This window comes from Pterocles gutturalis, unplaced genomic scaffold (genome assembly GCF_000699245.1).
Source record: "Pterocles gutturalis isolate BGI_N339 unplaced genomic scaffold, ASM69924v1 scaffold31946, whole genome shotgun sequence".
Lineage (NCBI taxonomy): Eukaryota > Metazoa > Chordata > Aves > Pterocliformes > Pteroclidae > Pterocles > Pterocles gutturalis.
This window is the reverse complement of record NW_010101479.1, coordinates 4,082-23,008: the sequence shown is the minus strand read 5'-3', so window position 1 is coordinate 23,008 and position 18,927 is coordinate 4,082. Positions and strand designations below refer to the sequence as shown.

General features: G+C 38.7%; 1 protein-coding gene across 1 annotated transcript; it reads right to left on the bottom strand.

Moving 5' to 3' along the window:
* Nucleotides 1–1,860: 1,860 nt before the first annotated feature.
* On the bottom strand, nucleotides 1,861–18,507 carry ST13 (suppression of tumorigenicity 13 (colon carcinoma) (Hsp70 interacting protein)). Its single transcript, XM_010083674.1, is given in 12 exon segments — nucleotides 1,861–2,066; nucleotides 6,320–6,402; nucleotides 7,569–7,620; nucleotides 8,696–8,749; nucleotides 8,751–8,822; nucleotides 12,074–12,176; nucleotides 13,521–13,631; nucleotides 15,673–15,757; nucleotides 16,333–16,399; nucleotides 16,939–17,009; nucleotides 17,113–17,182; nucleotides 18,445–18,507. Coding segments are annotated over 12 exon segments (954 nt in total). The 5' UTR covers nucleotides 18,502–18,507; the 3' UTR covers nucleotides 1,861–1,937.
* Nucleotides 18,508–18,927: the final 420 nt, after the last annotated feature.

Below are 18,927 nucleotides of genomic sequence, written 5' to 3'. Positions count from 1 at the left end.
AGTAGTCAAGTTTCAGCCTATACTGAGGAGTGACCTACTTCAATTATCTCCTCTTGGGAACATGAGATTCAGAATATGACCACAAGCCAGGCACACTGCAACTCAATCATAACTTGAGTTCATTTGGTCATGAAGACAAGCCTTTAAGCACTTACGTCCAATTTAAATCATAAGTTATATATACAGTTTAATTGAAGCACTTCCATGTTTAATTTAAGCAAAATAGGTTTTATCAGAAAGCTACACAAACCCAGAAAGCTTTGTTTTTCAAAACCATACTTTATTTTTAAAGGCTGAGAAGTATTCAGAACTATATTTCTTAAGCAAAAAGATTCACATTTCATTCTGCAGGGTCATTAGTATGAGAAAAAACATTTGGGGATTTATTTTTTGCAACTGTTGTTGAGTTCCTATACCAATCCAGCTTTATTTTAAAATGGTAACATCAGTTATGGCTTAAGATACAGGATTACAAAAGAGTAACACAAATGTTGAGACTGAAATGGATAACAGGTAGCTATGGTCATTTTTTCACAGAAAGATAATGTTTTAGCTAAGACAAACAGAAGCAACAACTGTCTTTATTGGTAGACAAATCAACTGAACATCATGAGCACAGACACTGCTTCAAGGATACCCATGCTGCTAATCCACAAGCGTTTAGAAGAATGTTCTGTCTGCTCCAATTACTTCACCCTCTCCTCCGTATCACAAGCCTCAAAAACATGGAAGTACGAAACCATGACAACAGCATTTTGTTTTTTTAAAGAAAAGGATACAAGAAAAGACGGAAGACTACAGTATGTGGTGAAGGAAGAGTCATCACCTCTAAACAGACAGCAGGACTTTGGCCAAGAAATTTTAATCAGTAAGCATGTAAGGACTCAAACCAACTCAGAACCCAGAGCTGCAATTTTATTGGGTATTCTCCCCTTCACTGATTTGTAACTCTGCATTTACATGTTCTGGATGGCTTGCATTCAGTGGGACAGAGGTAGTGATGGGAACAAGGTTCCTTCCCTAAAGTTTCCAAATAGATGAAACCTGGTAAGCATGGCCCCAAGGAAGGGCGAGTGCAACCAGTGGAGGACCTGCCAACTGGGAAATGACAAGAGCACAAGCACAGACAGTAAGCTGCTCTTCCCTACCCAGACTGATAAATAAAATGTTACGTAAAGGTCCTGGACAAGAATTGAGCAAGTAACAAAATCTCTGTGGCCTCTGCAATATGTACTTCATGCCAGGTTGTGCAAAGGATACGACTGTACCTTTCCTACGCAATTGTGGTGACCAAAATACTACATTATTTGCAGTACTGCCGGAAGTTCCAGTGTGTAACTAGCTAGCATGGTTATACTGATAATTGTAATAGCTACATAAATTCAGTCACCCATTTAAAAAACAAAACAAAACAAAACCCAGAAAAACATAAGGACTTGTATTTGCAGACAATTCATTTATCCAGTTTATTCTTCAGACTTGTCCCACCTTTGCTATTTGTGACTAGGCCAACTTTTCTGTCCTAAGGGGATTAAGACAAGACTTCAACTGTTAAAGTTTTTCCTCTTTGCTCACTGAGAGTAATTAAAAAAAAAACCAAAGCAACATAACAACAGGTTTTTATCTTACACTCCTGGAATATTACAATTTCTTACAGGAGTGTTCATTCAAAAGAAACTGCCTGTAATATGTACAATAAAAGGTTGCAACCCTTGGGTAAGGAGGGATGGTTAAACCTAGGTCATCTGGTTACAATTTGAGTGCTATAAACCAATCATTGAATAAAGTCAAAGCTTGGGGCTAGAGAGCAGTTTTCCTCAGAACACCCCATTTCTCTTCTTAAGAAGATCAGAGGTACACTGGTTTGTTTTATTGCAACACTGGTAAGCCAAATCCAATCCTTCCCATTCAGATATGATTTTTAGGAACCAGGGATTTTATGGTTTACTGCCCAATTTGGCAGACAATTTACTGATGAGATTCATGACCTTGGGATTGTTCTGGTACTTGGACATATTTGCTGGGTTCTGGACAACATCTTGGAATGCAGCCATGACTTCTGGATCCTGCAGGACAAAAAGCAAAAAATGAGGGCATTTATAAAACAAGTCTACAAAAGTTAGTGGTTATGTGGTTCCAATACGAATCTAGTCTTGCTCAGCTTTTCAGGTGACAAGACTAGAGTTTTGGGCAAGAAGTCTCTACAGACAACCCAATGATACAGTGCGTGCTGTTAACACTCGGTCAGTAAGCACCAGAGTCATTACAGAACTTGTTAAAGTAAGAGCGCAATGTGCTAGAAGGGGGATAAGGTAACGAGTTATTTTTCCCCAGAACAGAAACCACCCAACACAGCCATACCTCCTGCATTACTTCTATTCAGGCATCTTCAAATCAATTTTGAAGGAGGCAGGAGCTCTGTGTATACAGCAGGCATGATAGGGTAACCCTCCTCTGAGTAACAGCTGCTCCTTTAGCCCTTTTACCCCTTCTTATTCTAGCAGAAGAAACTTCAATCTGCTGGACTGTGAGCAGGTAATACAGTCATGTTTGGCTTTTAAAAATGCATCTACTTCTCAGTCACTCCCCACCTCCTCTGAGAAATCACAACTGGAAGAGAACCTTGTTATTTCTCATCACACTACTGTTGCATTTGATAAATACATTCACATATAAAGTCAGTTGTCAAAAAATAACTTCATCTTCTCTATTTAGTATGAGAAGCATTAATACTTTTTTCTGTACTTCTAGTATACCTTTGGCCTCCATTGAACTAGAATTGGTTTTACTCATTTTACACGTGTATGTTTTGCACACTGTCCTTTAATAAATCTGTATAGACTGATTTTACATATCAGCCTGGAAGAATGTTTCCCTTATAAGGAACTTCTGCAAAGATGCAAATTTTCTTTAATGCAGCTGAAGTGCAAGCAGTTTATTATATCCAATACAAATCACGTGCATTAGCTGTACTTTCATCTGCTTTCTAGAACATTTAAGCAGTTTCACTGAAAGATACAATCTTCCCTAGACTTCTAGCCCTTCGCTACCACAGATGTATTCTGTGGAAACCATCAGAAACCACCTGGTGTCCTCAGAGCTGCCTGTCCTATAATAATACCATCCTTTATCTATTCTAGCATCAGAGACAGACAAAAGCTGTTTAACAAGTCTGATCCAAAATTGCATTTAGTAGGTGTGGACACCACTGAAATCACCCACATGGTACAGTCATGGTTTATACATGTTGAGAACCAAGAGTCAAGTCTTATCTTTTGTTAGAAGGATTTACAAGTGTTTTGTATCCCTCACAAAAGGAAATCTGCTATGAAGTCTATGAAAAATAGGATGCTGAAGTTCAGAAACCAGACACTAGATATGTTTTCTCTACTTTACAGGATTCCTACGCAAAGGAAAAAAGAAGAATTTAATGACTTCCAACTTTATGAATTTTCAATTTCAAAACATGGCATATGACTATAAATGTTGTGTCATGTTAAATCTGTGTTTTCACCTGTATATGAATCCAGAACAAAAAGCTGAGCAAGCTCAGTCACTGGTCTGTGTCAAAGCACACCTAAATGAATGTTAAATATCCAAATTTATGCTACATGTTTTATGGTCCTAGAAATTCACAGCAAGTAAATTATTCTGTACTTGCACAACTCCCTGGAAGCCCTCAACCTTAGACTGTTTATAAAAATGTTTAACACACCCAAGGTTTCACACTGATGAGCAATATTATCAGAGTAAAGTTTAAGACTGAGGATATCAACATTTCCATAGGGAAATATTTAGTATGTAAGGTGGAATGGGAACCACTATATAAAACAGCATTAGTGAAACATGCAGTTTTCTAATGCTCTAGTCTTTTTTTGCAGAAGGATGAAAAATAGTTCTAAGGAAAAAGTTATCACTATTCTTTTTTCCAACTTACACATTTTGGTGAAAGTCTAGGTCTAACATATGACTACCTGTCAAATAAGGAGTCCATAGATTCATCTAACACATCACTTGTTTTGAAGAGAACTCATATTTGACCCATGACGGCTCTCCAAAACGCAAATGTCATGCTGAGTCCAGAGAAAGCAGCTGCACATGCAAGACAGGACATACTATAGAACACTCCCGACAGCCAAAATAGTAAAATAAGAGAAACACACGCATACACACACACAAAACTTTCAGCCAATTCTTCTGGAGACTAAAAAGCTTAGGGGCAAATGAGCTAAGATAACATGCATTAGAAGTCATTGCAAAAGGTCACAACTACCACTGTTAAGAAGCTATGAAAAGAAATGCAATAAAATTTTGCCACTCTTTGAGTCTTTTGTGCGTATAAGACTAGTATCAGCCACAATTAAAAAAAAAAAGAAAATAAAGAAAAAAAGGAAATATCCTGAAGACAATAAATCTTTAGGTAATGGAACCAGAATCTTCACCAAGAAGGAAGTTTTTACACTAGTTTGCAGAGATTCTTGTCTTTATGCCAATCATACGCCAATGATGTGTAATAACTTGTATAAACATGTTCATAGGCAGCCATATCTGTTCTTTGGTTGCTTCTACAGATGACAAGCTGAAATTGACAGCGTAACTGGTTTAACCTAGCTCACGTTCAGGCACACACAATTGTAAGGTTTACTGAGATATTAACAGACTCAGGCATATTTCAACGTTAGATCCTTAAGAATAGTCTCAAAGATTATAGGTTATAGTCACTAAATCTAAACAGATTGAGAAGAAGGTCTTTACTCTCAGAATACTCCAGTTTCAGCAATAGCTCCTCACTATGAAAAGCCTCTAAATACTGTCAGTTAAAATAGTACCTTAAGACTAGCAATTTGGGAGAGACTTGCATGATTCAGTATCTTCAGACTTTCGTAACACCTCAGATAACCTACATAACAGCTGCCAGCTACCATCATCCATCAACATATTCCATAGCTGCACTAAGCAGAAGCCAAGCAGTAGAAATTACTGTCTTTTAAGACACTAGCTTACGGCCAATTAACAGAACATAGTCAGTTGGACATTTTAGGAAAAGGTGGCAGTGCAGACATAGGTGAAATGCTGAATATATCGTATCTGATGTAAAGTTTGTACACGGAAGTCAGCAAGATATTCAAGGCCTTTCTGACAGGTTCTGCATGTTAAAGCCTGCCTGCATTATCAGAAAACACAGTCAACATACATTCTTGCAACAGAGTCCTACAGAATGCTGGAATATATATAATCAGCATGCAATGGAGTCTTCTTAAAGGCACATGGTGAGTGCTTAACATTTAGCTGCACCTCAAAGCTGTTTTCAGCAACTCTAATATCAAACATTACAGCATAAATTAGCCAGGTAACGAATACAACTACAAGACACGGGCTTTTTTTTGGATGGTTTGCATGCAAGTCAACATTGCTGACTGTGACAGCCTAAGTAAAGCTGTGTTTCCAAACACCAGCAACCATTAAGGGAATCCACGAACTTTTGCATGGAAAGTGATGCCTTTTTTGTGATTTCATGGCATACTAAATAAGGCTCCTTTGTGATGCTTTTCTTTAGATGGGGATCATAGCTGTTCAATGAGCTGAGAACATGTAACTAGTTCAGCCACAGCAATCCAGAAAAAGTAACAAGACACTTCTATACTTCATCATATTAGTATGCAAATACAACTACATAGCTCAGATTTTTCCTAGCCTACCTGCCCCTAAAACTGATGTTGTTAGATATGTTCTATTTAATCTGTGGGAACACTTTTCTTGTGTAAAACTAGTTATGACATTGAGCAACTAATTAAGCCCACTGGGGAAGTAAGCTTTCTGAACATGAATTTAGAAAATGCCAGATGCAGAACTACTCTGATACTACTTTGCTTCTGGCAAAAACCAAACACTTAATCCCCTAAGAGAAAGGCAATTCTCATCTTCATATTATTGTAATATATTTTGTTGCAACAATATTAACAATAATGTTTTATTTGTGCATAATTATCTTACCACAATGTGTGTGCATTCAAAAAACGGAGCAAGTGAATTATACTGTGTGGAAACTAACAATTCAAGATTAATAACTCTATATAGCACAGTTTTGCCTATCATAAGTGAGTATGGGGCAGGAGGGAGGTATCTTTAATTAAGCTCCCATCAGTTTAAAAGATAGCTAACATTTATTCCAGACAGGCTGGTGCCACACACACAAGGATTTCACAACACAAATAAGAAAGCATCCCACTGCTATCCAGAAGGTCACACCTTTCTTCCTTCCCTTAGCTCACAGGCACTGTTCTTCCCTTGTTCAGCCTTGATTTTAACAAATACTCACCTGCACGGCCACAAGGACTTCTGGATCACTGAGAATCTCATTGAGACCTGGCATACCTCCAGGCGCAGCCCAAGGAAATCCACCTGAAAACGCAAGACCAGAAGAATGTATGATGAAAAACACATAATTCATCTATACAGGAGGCTCACTGAGAGAGACTAAGATGTACTTGCTTTGCCACACCCCTAAAGCCATGTCTTCTACAAGGCTAGAGCTGATCCACTGAATGGAAAGCAGGGTCTTCACCTTCTCTTTCTGTGAAGACCTACATCTTATTTCATCCATGTTTTTAACCCTATTGAATAGAAGGCTCGTAACAAGTGTCAGGTTCTAGCACCTTGTACACAGATGCAGTTATTTTTTTGGTTAACTTAAATCATGTTGGTCTCAAGCCCAGGAATGTCAGGAGTTTGAATGCCTGAGGTGAACAATTCAGAGCAAAAGCAGACCATCAGTAGTATGTCCCAGGCACATCCCACATTTGGTGGGAAGTTTAGGTTTGAAAAAATTATACCAAAGAAAAAAGAAAATCCCTGAAGCACACTGCTTGAAGCTCTGTTTTTGAATCCTCAAATTAGCAGCTACCCCAGCTGTGCTGAGCAGGGTAGATATGGTTGCTATTTCATTCCCCTGAGAAGCTGATCCAATTGAAGCATGCACACAGCCTACCTCAACTATATTTCAACCTTCAAGAGCATTAATACTTAGTCTTGTTTCTTTCCAATCTATTGTACCCAAAAATAAAGGCCAATTTTCATCAACTGTTCAAGGACAGCTTTTCTGTATGGTAAACTGCTCTGCCTCTTTTCAGAAACTACTCTGTTCAACAATAGCTTGCAACCAGTGCAGATTTCCTTAACATTCAATAAAAATTTTCAGCTTTAAAACTATTAATAGTTAAATAGAATGGGTCCAAGGTACCCTGGGTAATTTAGAAAACATTTTTATACTGTTTTTTCAGCACATATTAAGCAAACACTGCATCTTTGTTTTCTCAGACCTAAATCCTTTCATTCTGTTATCCATCATTATTGATTGCTGTCTTCCCTCTAATTGCTACCCAGCATCAATCCTCTTTAAGAATCCCATCCCTCTTCCCACTAGTGCTTAAAGAGTTATTTGTAGACAAGTTCTAAACTTCATAAAATGTTTTTCTCTCTGTCTTGAGAAAAAATGCTATAAAAACTGTGTTTCCATGTAGAGTATTATAACCAACAGCAACTACCTCAAGTATTGATACTTAAAATACCTGGGAAGCCACCAAACTGAGCTCCTCCTGCCTGTCGCCTTGCTTCTTCCTCCTGCAGATGAAAGCACATCATCATCATTCCACACAAAGCAATGGAACTGCAGCCTGTTTTCTACCGCTTAACTGGTTTTAGGAGAAAAAAAAATACTGAGACTGTTTCAGGCAGGTAGGCTATCAAAGTAAACAAAGCACTTCACTACCTACAAAACAACTGACAAGAAACAGCAGTCTACTCTTACTTTAGCATGTTTTTGCAGGTAAGTTACGCAGAGTATGTTTTTACTGAATATGAACAGTATTATTTGTTTTTGCTCCTCAACTTGCATTTTTAGAACTAACTCCCACCCCCAACACATTAAAATACACCAGTAAAGCATGAAGAAGCAGCAAGCAAACTTTGTAAGGAAGTGAGGAAGAGAAGCAAACTCTTATCCTGAATTTAAAACCTCCCACTTCAGGAGACCTAAGTACTATTCTGGTACAGTCATACAATAACTGAATTCTTGTACAGGATTAGTAGACATTCCAGAGCCTATTTTTCTCATAAGCAACAAAAGCAGATGCAGTACAATGCCCTCTTCTGCAGAATCCATTATTAGTCAAGTAAACAAGACAGAAATAAACTCTCTGAAATTTAATTCTAAGACTAAAAATGAAAATAGTTCTTCTCTGCAATTCATTTTAGAATCATACACTCATAGAATGGCTTGGGTTGGAAGGGACCTTAGAGATCATCTAGTTCCAACCCCCCTGCCATGGGCAGGGACACCCTCCACTAGACCAGGTTGCTCAAAGCCTCATCCAGCCTGGCCTTGAACACCCCCAGGCATGGGGCATCCACAGGTTCCCCAGGCAACCTGTTCCGGTGCCTCACCACCCTCACAGTAAAGAATTTCTTCCTAATATCTAGTCTAAATCTGCCCTCTTCCAATTTAAATCCATTACCCTTCGTCCTGTTATTGCATGCCCTTTAAAAAAGTCCCTCCCCATCTCTCCTGTAGGCCCCCTTCAGGTACTGGAAGTCCCCTATAAGGTCATCCTGGAGCCTTCTCTTCTCCAGGCATTTTAACCAAAATAACTACGACACTCTCCAAATTATTAAGAAATATTAAAACCTAAGTATTCACCCTTTGTGCTCTCTCATGCTCCTCCCGTGCCTTCTTCACTCTTTCTTTTTCTTTCCATTCTTTCCTTGATTTCCTTTTCTTCACGCTTCCGCTCGTATTTTCGGCGATGTTCTGCAATTTTCTGAGCCTGTTACAATAGAATATCAAGATTTAATATAAATTTCTAGCATACCACACAATGTATTTCAATACAAAATACCAGCTCTTAAAAATAAGTTTGACTTCACATCCTAAAAACCCCTTCATCTTAGGTGTCATTTGCTGTCCCTTTCTACAGCAATCAGTTATTCATGTCTACTTGGCCCTAACTGGATTCACCAGAACATGCACCCTAGTACACTTTTTTGCTGTAGAGCTCTGGGACTTGTACCATAGTTAGAACTTAAAACATGTTCCACCTCCCTTCATGCTTTTATGCTGAAATATTGATTTCTCCAGGGCTAAAACCAGCAACTGCCCTGGTAAAGGGAATTTTCACTGGCACAACATCATGAATTATAATTCCCCCTGCACACACATACTTTTTAGTTACTTATTGCTGTTCCATATGCCTCTGCAGCATATACAGCTAGACATAAGCAGACCAAAATTGTGAACCAAACCAAAAAAGGGCTGGTGGGGATAAAGTTTGCTTTGTATTATTAGCTTTTACTCACATCTATCAAATCTACAGGCCCAGCATAAAAGAGTAGCTGGCAATAAACTCCCCGAGGGTCTTTACTCAGAGCTCATTATAACAATAAAACACTATCTGTAGCACTGCTTTCCTGAAGTCAGAATGTATCCTTACGTAGTATTGCAAAAAATGGTTCATGATTTCACAAACTGTTATATGACCGTCACCCTGTAACTAAAAAACATACCAAAAACAATGTTCAAGAAAATATGTAACTACTACCACAATGAATACTCTTCTATTCTTTCAGAATATTCCTTAAACAAAGAAATGATGTGAAGCTTTGATACAATTTATATTAGCTAGGAGATATTCGTTCCATACCACATCACTCCTGAAGTACATCTGCCAGAGAAAGCACGCTGCAGGAAGGAGGACTGACTCACATTGAATGCAGTATGTGCTATAATAACCTGATGTCATGGCCATTCAATATTTCCTTAAGAGAGAGGCAAGTGTTTTGGTGGGGGTTTTTTTGTTCTTTTTTTTTTTTTTTTAAATGAAACAAAGAGTTTCCAAAGTTTTTATTTTCATTGTTTCTAAGTATTTCTCAAAATGAACGAAGCATTTTTAGAATCTGATTCAGAATCTCAGCTGAAAGCACTACAAAGTAAAAAGTGCTGGGAAAGCTGGAAGTGAATAAATTAGGTGCATGTATCACTTTCACTTAAAGATAAGAAAATCACCCATTAAAAGATCATACATTTTTCCTTGAGCTGCATACACAAATTCTCATACAGTTGGCAACTATGTTTGTTTTTTTTTTTTTTTTTTTAATCACAGACATACTCTGCTGTTCCTGTGCATGGGCAGATTAACTGGGAAAAAAAGGTTCCCCCTCAGCCAAACAATAAGTATACCTCTGTATAAGTCTTATAAAAAAAGTTGAGACCTAAGACCTAATTACATAGACAACATTCTCCAACACAGAAGACTAACAGGTTGTAAGATGACTTCCATTGTTGTTTTGCTGGAGACAGTGGCTTCTACAAGACATGGCAGGAAAACTGAAAGCTGAAGTTACTAGACTCAGGAATGTTTATGCATGTGGTGGGTTAAGCTTCGCTGGCTGCCAGATGCTCACTAAGTCACTCTCTCAGTCCCCCTCCTCAACAGGACAGGGAGAGAAAATAAGATGGAGAAGCTCCTGGCTTCAGATAAAGACAGGCAGATCACTCATCCACAACCATCATGGGCAAAACAGACTCAACATTGGGAAGATTAATTTAATTTCTTGCCGATTAAAAATAGAGTAGGATGATGAGAAACTAGAACCACCTTCCCCGTATTTCTCTTCTTCTTAAAGCTCAACTTCACTCCTCCCTGCTCTTCTACCTACTCCCCCCGCCCCAAAAGGTGCAGAGGCATGGGGGCTGTGGTCAGTTCCTAACACTGCACCTCTGCCGCTCCTTCCTCCTCACACTGTCTTCCTGCGCCAGCGTGTGGTCCCCCCTACAGGATACAGTCCTTCACAAACTGCTCCAATGTGGGTCCTCACCACAGGCTGCAGTTCTTTAAGAACTGCTCCAGCATGGGTCCTTCTCATATGGTGTGGTCCTTAAGCAACAGACTATCCAAGCATGGGTCCCCCACGGGCTGCACCTCCTCCCAGAACACCAGCTTTTGCATGGGCTCCTCTCTGCAGGCCACAGTTTCTGGCCAGGAGCCTGCTCCATTGTGGACAGTCCATGGGCTACAGCTTCCTTCAGGGCACATCCACTTGCTCTGGCATTGGGTCCTCCATGGGCTCCAGGAGGACAACCTGCTTACCCATGGTCTTCTCCATGACCTGCAGAGGAATCTCTGCTCCCGTGCCTGGCAGACCTCCTTCCCTTCCTTCTTCACTGACCTTGCTGTCTGCAGGGTTGCTCATCTCAAATTTCTTTCTTTACTCCCATCTCTCTCACAGCTGTTACACAGCATTTTTTAACCCTTTCTTAAACACACTGGTGTCACTGACTAGCTCAGCTTTGGCCAGCTGTGGGTCTGTTTTGGAGCCAGCTGGAATTGGCTCTCTGACATAGGGGCAGCCCTGTCTCTCCTTCCAAGAGGCCAGCCCTGCAGTCTCCATCTCCCTCCAACCTTACCACTTAAACACAATGCAATGCGACAGCTACAATCTGGGGTCTGTCAACCATGTTAAAGGAATACACGAGACAGATGAAAACAGTCTTACGTGTTTTACACAAAAGTTCTTCCTCAGAAGAATGCCGGGGTCGATCACTTGAGAAAAGCCAAGTATCAGTCTTACAGAGATTATGCTGCCCTCATGGGGCAGACTAATGAAAGTGCAAATCACAGCAAAGAATGCTTCCCTTGTAAAACATGTTTAGGATGAAGCTTTGATCAATTCAGAAACATTCTGAAAAAAATCCATTATCAGTGTTTTCCTGCTCTTCTGAATGTTTTAGTCTAGATTCTAAAATGCCTGACAAACTTCAACTAAAGATTATTCTGTTAGGATTTTTTAAAAAGGAAGATATTATTTCATAGTTTGGTTACACGACCAGCTGCAGAGACTCAATTTCTCTACACACAGCCACAAACAGCTGTGATTGAAGGCAGAGGTATTTACAAACTCAAGCTAGAAGTGTCAGATGACACTAGAAAACATTCCTACAAGACAATGCATATTGGAAGAATGTTAAGGCAGCAATGTCACTCAAATAGAGGAGGAACTCCCATTATACCTCCCCACTTACTCTTGGTTGCACCTCCTTCAGCATGGCACTAGCTTCTTCATCATAATCCAGTTTACAAGCTAATGCAAGATCACGAGCAGCTTCCTCCCAGTGACCCAGAAGTCTGGAATTCAGAAGACACCAACATTCATAAGGAAAAAGCAAACTGAACTCTTACAATTCTTTAAAATATTTACAACCATGCAACATTCAGGATTTCTACCTGCAGCTATATGGACTTACAGAAGTTTAAATTTTAAGAATCATGGTGTTTTCTGTAACCCAAACACTACGATGCCATTAGAGGATACTTGCTTACCTCATATCCTTATAATAACTTGTAAGTAAAAATAAGGAAAAAAATGTCTAAATCAGCTACTGTCATTGTTTGCTATAAAAATGAGGAGTCCAAGAGGGGAAGGTACCCTACCTAAACATGTGAAGCACACTAATAAAAATCCTCTGCACCACTAGGCACTTGTTCAGCGTAAAACTGCATGTTCAGTGTTTTGTACCTACTATACCACTACTACCTCAAGCTTAAGCAGACCCTCTTTACTCAGCACTCAAACATCCTAGCTAACTGGATGCACCATGTCTTGGTTGAACAGGTCATACAAGCTACTGTGTGCACTTCTTTACTATTCATTTACACAAATTCTTGACAGTAAAAACTGTAAGCAAATGGTGGTATTGCTAAAGCGTGAAAGCACTTCTGCTTACAGACAGTGGTGTTAATCCAAACTATGCTCCAGTCTTCTCATTCTTAGCCTCCATGCCATTTATTAAAACTGTAGACATTAACAAACTACTCACTCAACACTGTTTAAAATGCCTTTTTTTTTTGGCAAGTTCTATTAGCATTTACTCCTCACACTTTTATACAGACCATATGAAATACAATTTTTTGTCTGATTTATTGTAACTAAAAAAAAAGTTTAACTACAATTGGGGGAGATGCACACTGGCCTAATGCCATTTTAAATAATTACCCTGTTTGCTTAGTACCACTCTTCAATTGCAACAAATGCTTCCCTTAATAACTAGGCGGTTTAATTTAATATGGAAAAGTGCTCTAGGATCTAATGGAAAAAGGGCAGCAGAGAAATGCTGAAGAATTACAGCAAATAAAAACTGAACTAAGTGAAAGCAAAAGACCTCCAAACAAATAAAACCCACCAAGTGATTAGAAAATGCTATTCAAAACAGCAATAAGCCACTACAAGATATATGGAAAAAAAGAAGCGATATAAAGACAGTGCCAGAAGGACTACTTATAAATTGCCATCACCATAATAATCACCATCATCCTTTCTTTCCCATAAGCCATACACTCAGCACAATGGTTTCTTGGCTACTGCTCCCAGGTACAAGACAGACAGTTCAGAGACATAGAGAAGGAGAGAATGCATAAACAAAACTGTTCCCCCAAGCAAAGAGAATACCAACTACAGGTGCAGTTCATTACCTATGCGCTTTCCCCCTCCATTTGTAGGTCTGTGCCGAGTCAGGATTAATCTTGATGGCTCTGTCACAATCTCTAATGGCAGCATTCGGCTTCTGTAGTTTCACAAAAACACTGTGGGAACAAGAACATTTATTGTACATATTGAAATACCAAGTTACTAACTAAAGCTGGAAATAATTCTGGATGACTAACAGGCAAGCTAGTGAAATAATACATTTGAAGAGCTGAGTTCAAAAAGATTTTGTAGTGATAATGAAGTCACTGAAATTTAGTTGCCTCCCCCGCCATTGTACTCGAATCATTAGCAAGAAGTGAAAGCATTCATTGTTCAGATTCAAGCCCTGCCAGCAATAACTTTAGTGCACAAGGAAAGGAGACATAAATGCAAAGGACAGTTCAATTCCATGGTGTTTGGAGTCTATAGCCAGTGACAACTAGCAATTTGAACAAAACAATAGTATTATGCATACCATATTACATAGTCTTTAAAACAGTAAGACAAAGAAAAGCATGAGTTATCATACAGGCTACAAGGATCAATGGTTAGAATAATCAGAAACTATAAATGGAGACAGGAGATGAGTCACCAAAATTCAGAGGCAAAACAAAACACAAACCCAGAAAGTAGCCCAAATCCTTTAAGTGAAATAACTGCAAATAACAAGCATATCAGATTAACTAGGTAGGGCAGTACTTTAGGAGGTCCAGGCATTTCAAATTAAAATCTCTGAAAGAAACACTAAAAAGCATTCCTGAATTTACAAAAGTATTTGATATTGAGGATACTCCAAGTCTGAACTTCTGCCCTTTTACACCTACTTGAAAACAATTTATCAGCAATTAAGAGTGCTGTAAGTAACTTCATCATTAAGGCTTGTTATAAAGTAAGCACACAGTCACCTATTCTTTTCTAGAAACAAACAGGCGGACAATGAGTCAGGAAACCACCTCAATCACCAATGAGAGATATTCCAAAGCTGCTGGCTGCACAAACACCCTAGTCTCCGGAACACACAACCCCCAGAACCAAAACCCAAGTCCACCAGAGATGGGGATTACTCACAGCACTTGATCAGCACTGCTGTTACACTGCAGGTTTTACAATATCATAATACATCGTTTGCTTATTTCTACAACAGACCAAGCTGACATAGCTTTTAAACTTCTCCTAACACTCTTTATTTTTTATTGTTAATCCCAGTCCTGAGAAGAGAAGGAACTCTAAGAGGTTTTAAAAATACTACTGTGATGACAACAACAGTGTATTAAGGTACACAAGTTGTGTTACATGCAAAAACTTTGATATGGAAAGGAAAAAAAGAGCAAGGTATGTAACAGTTAAAATGTACCAGAATGGAACAGAAAGGACACTAACTGATTGCATGGAAGTCATCAAAAGGTGAACGAAAGTCATCAAAAGGTGAACATTTATTTGAATTATACCTTGCTATGGAAGAGATGCACTAAACTATCAAATCATTCATGGTTAGTGGGATTTTGTGTAAAAGGATGAAAAAAATAAAACCAACTGCAGGAACTTCTGCTTCTGCAACCCATACTTGCGCAGCCTTCCTCAAGAATTAGGAAGATAAATATGTTTGTGCATTATGAAGTTAGGGCTACCACACATCAAATCTGACAACGTTCCCAATGCACTATCTGCAGTCTGGTAGATGTAATTAGCAGTAAGGTGGGTATTGAATGGGTTGAGAAATAGGTGTATCCTGTTCAAAGGCAGGACTGTTGAACAGCAGTATGTCTACTTCACAGTGAACGAATTCATTTAGCAGGTACAACAGGGAGAGAATTCACGTGATCCACAATTAGATCTGGATCTGAACAGGACAGGATTTCAATCATCATCTTAATCCCAGAATAAACTTCAGATTCTACAAGTGTTTGTTATCGAGCATTATTCTAATTCAACACACCAAAAGCCATATCACCACAATGCATGTTGGAACATCGTTCTGTTATCAAAACTCTATATGGCTGCTTCAGCAAATCTGGTTAATCACATGAAAGAGAAAACGCTAAGTGTACTCTTCCCTCATGCAGTTTAAATGTACGTAGATTGACATTATATTTAGGTTCCTTAAGGAAAAGAACAGAACAGGCAGACAGATAAAATCACTAGTTTGTAATGACTCACCTTGCCCTCTTGGCATACAAGATGGCCAAACAAGGATTCAGCTTGATAGCCTCTGTGAACAAGTCGACAGCCTTCTGAAGTTCACCTAAATATGAGTACCAGTAAAGTTTCAATCATTGTGCAATGCAATTACATCCAAATTGCCAAACCTGCCTTACAGGGTGTTATGTCCTTAAACACTTTTTAAACGGAATATTATAAACGAAGGAAAATCAATTTCTCCCTCTTGCTATGTTAGTGAAGTACAAACTCCCAAATTAATGCTGGAGGGGAAGAGAGACTTTTCCCAGTTAAATTTGTACATTTAACTTCGTACGCGATAAAACAGGAAGTCAACTCTTTATTACACAGCTTTTTACTGCATTAAGACAAACCATTATAGACACTAATCATACTATGCAGGGAAATACTATAACGAGCAATTTTTAATTAAGATGCTGCAGTACCTCATTCCCGCCACCCTGCCCAAAACTATAGCTACATTGGGAAGACAATACTTAAAGAAGCTTTCATGTTGTATGTAGTTTTGGGTACCCAACAGGAAGCAAGTTTTCTCTTCCTTGAAAGCATTCAAAATGGTCCAATATCTTTACTTCCTTTTTTTTCAAAGGAGAACCAAACTTCATGTCCTTGAATATGTACTAAAAACCAATTTATCACCTTCACTTAGAGCATTTATTGCTTCAATCTTCTTTTCATTAGCTTGATCCATCATCTCTTCAGTTACCTAAGAAAATAAAGAAAATGAAAAACACACACAAAACCCACAAGCTGTAGAGTCCAGGCCAGAACTACCATGCTAAGAAAGTGATAAAGAAGGGAGCTCCAATTTTCTGATTTTAGAATCTTGTTTTTAATTTGCATTGCAATCATAGTTAAAAAACCCCAAAACACCACAAAAACAACAAAACACAAAACTTTGGAGACATTCGCCACCATTATTTTTAGCTAGAAAATGCTCAAGAGAAGTTGAATAATGGCATGTTTCCACATATCTCGTTTTCATGGATGTTTTGATTTTGTGTGTGTGTGTGTGCACGTGTTTTCTGACCTGATTTTCCTCGCTGAACTTGGACTCTAACCTCGAGTAAGAAAGGACTGTGGTTTGAAGCCATTAAGTTTTCTATTTAGGAGGAAAAGAGCCAAAGCAACAGCTGTCTACCTCGCTAATATAGTACTCATCCCCCCTCAGCTGCTATCCTTGACTAAACTCAAAATCTCTCCCTATCTTTCTACTGTCATAGACACTGAAAATATTGCACCTACCTCCACGTTCTCATCTCCCATTTCTTGAGGGTCATCATTGTCTGGTTCAATCACTCCCTCATTGTCAATTTCTGAGGAAAAACAAAAGTCAAGACTAAGCTCCATTTACAAACAGAGAGAGGATTTCCAGTATCCTCTTCGAAGTGGTGAAATGTGATAATCTATTTTCCACACCTAAGTCGCTCTCTTCACTTTCTGGTTCAGGTGATTTAACTGGCTCCTCTGGCTGTTCCTCTGCTTTGCCCTGAAAGAGAAATGTATTTCTAAGCATACCTTATTTCTGACTGACATTCTGTTTCCGCTCTAATAAGTAACAATGCATCAGAAAATCCAAAATTAATCTTCAAAGCCTCGGGTTGCTCTACGGCTAAACTGTTTTAATTTTAAGACACAGATCTCCTTTTTCCTCCTCTCAGATTAAGTCTATCACACACACAAATAATTCAGAGCCCAAATTTTGACTCATTAACTTCTATCACTGGTAAAGCCTGCAATTCAGGTAGTGTAATTCAACAATCAAAACCAAACAACCCAGATAATACCCAATTCAGAACTGTGTTTGCAACGAATACTAACCAACCCTTCCAATCTTCCTGCCTTCCGTCACATGTTCTCTGTATCAAAAATTATCTAAATCTAATACTATTAAGCTAAGGTCCTCTAGCAGTGAATAAGCTGGTGTCAAAATATTGCTTCCCTTTGCCAAGGTCAGAGATTTTTGCCACTTACACATAGAATGTTTTTTCAAATGTTTTCCTATGAACTTCTAACTACATTACTGATTTCCTCTAAATCCCGTAACTTAGCACATCCTGCTTTATCACAGACATAAGCTGCTTGTCTTCACATCCAGTATCACAGACTACTCACTACACAAGCACAATCCCTCCATACAGTTCTAACTAGTCAGTAATTCCAGCATCCACAGCCTTGTTAAGTAATAAAAAAACCCCACCCCAACAAAAAACAACCTACTTTTTCCAAAATAATTTCAAGTTTGGGAAAATCCTGCTATAAATGTCTACAAGCAAAATTTAACTCCCTTAAAACAAATGAACAAAAACCAACGAAAAACTCTTCCACAATACTGCCTTATAAAGTTTATAGTTCAACTGTTCATTACTTATCATGCTTAATAATATTTCTTCTCATGCAAAGATTATAATTTAATCCACCAATGACTACAGAAGAGGTGTATAAACAGACAGCAAGAACATAAAAAACCGATATCAAGACTTTGGCATTTGCATTGCACAGAACATCATGCATTCAGGATTAGGGAAATGGAGCATGTTAACACTTGATATAAACTAGGAAGCCATCTGTAACAAGTCATCTACAACATGCAATGGGCAGGCTTCAGACTCTACTCTCCCAGTCACTCACCCTAGCATATTCACCTACCCTATTTGAATTAAAATTGACAGGAATTTTTTCCCTCCTGCTCAGTAATTTTTGCAGAGGGTCCAAATGTTAGTTTTCAATGACAAATTCTTCATCTCTCACCTTTCTTGTCTCCTCTGTGGATGCACTGGCTGGCGCAGGTGGTATTGTGCCTCCCATACTTTCCAGCAAAATAGAGAAGAGAACAAACAATAAGATTACCAAAATAGTGACGTGTTTTATTGATTCAAATCCTGCTGATAAACTCAGCTTTTTGTTGTGACACAAAACACGACGATCCAATTCAGTGCATAACCAGCAAATGAAAAGCACACATCCACCATGCTTTTCCCAGTGTAACGTCACACACACTGTGTCTGTTGGCGCTTTCACCTAGAACCCCACTGTCGCTTGTACTCATACACATCACCCACCCACCCTTCCCCACAAGGAAAAGCTGCCTCCTTGGCTGAAATAGATTTTCTCCTTAAAATGTAATTTATGCTTTAAGTCAAAACTAAATACTGTTTTTATAGATATTGCTAAAATTAGAATTTTTTTGGAACGGAGGGCGAATAAGTTAAGAGAACCCTAATGGCCTAAAAT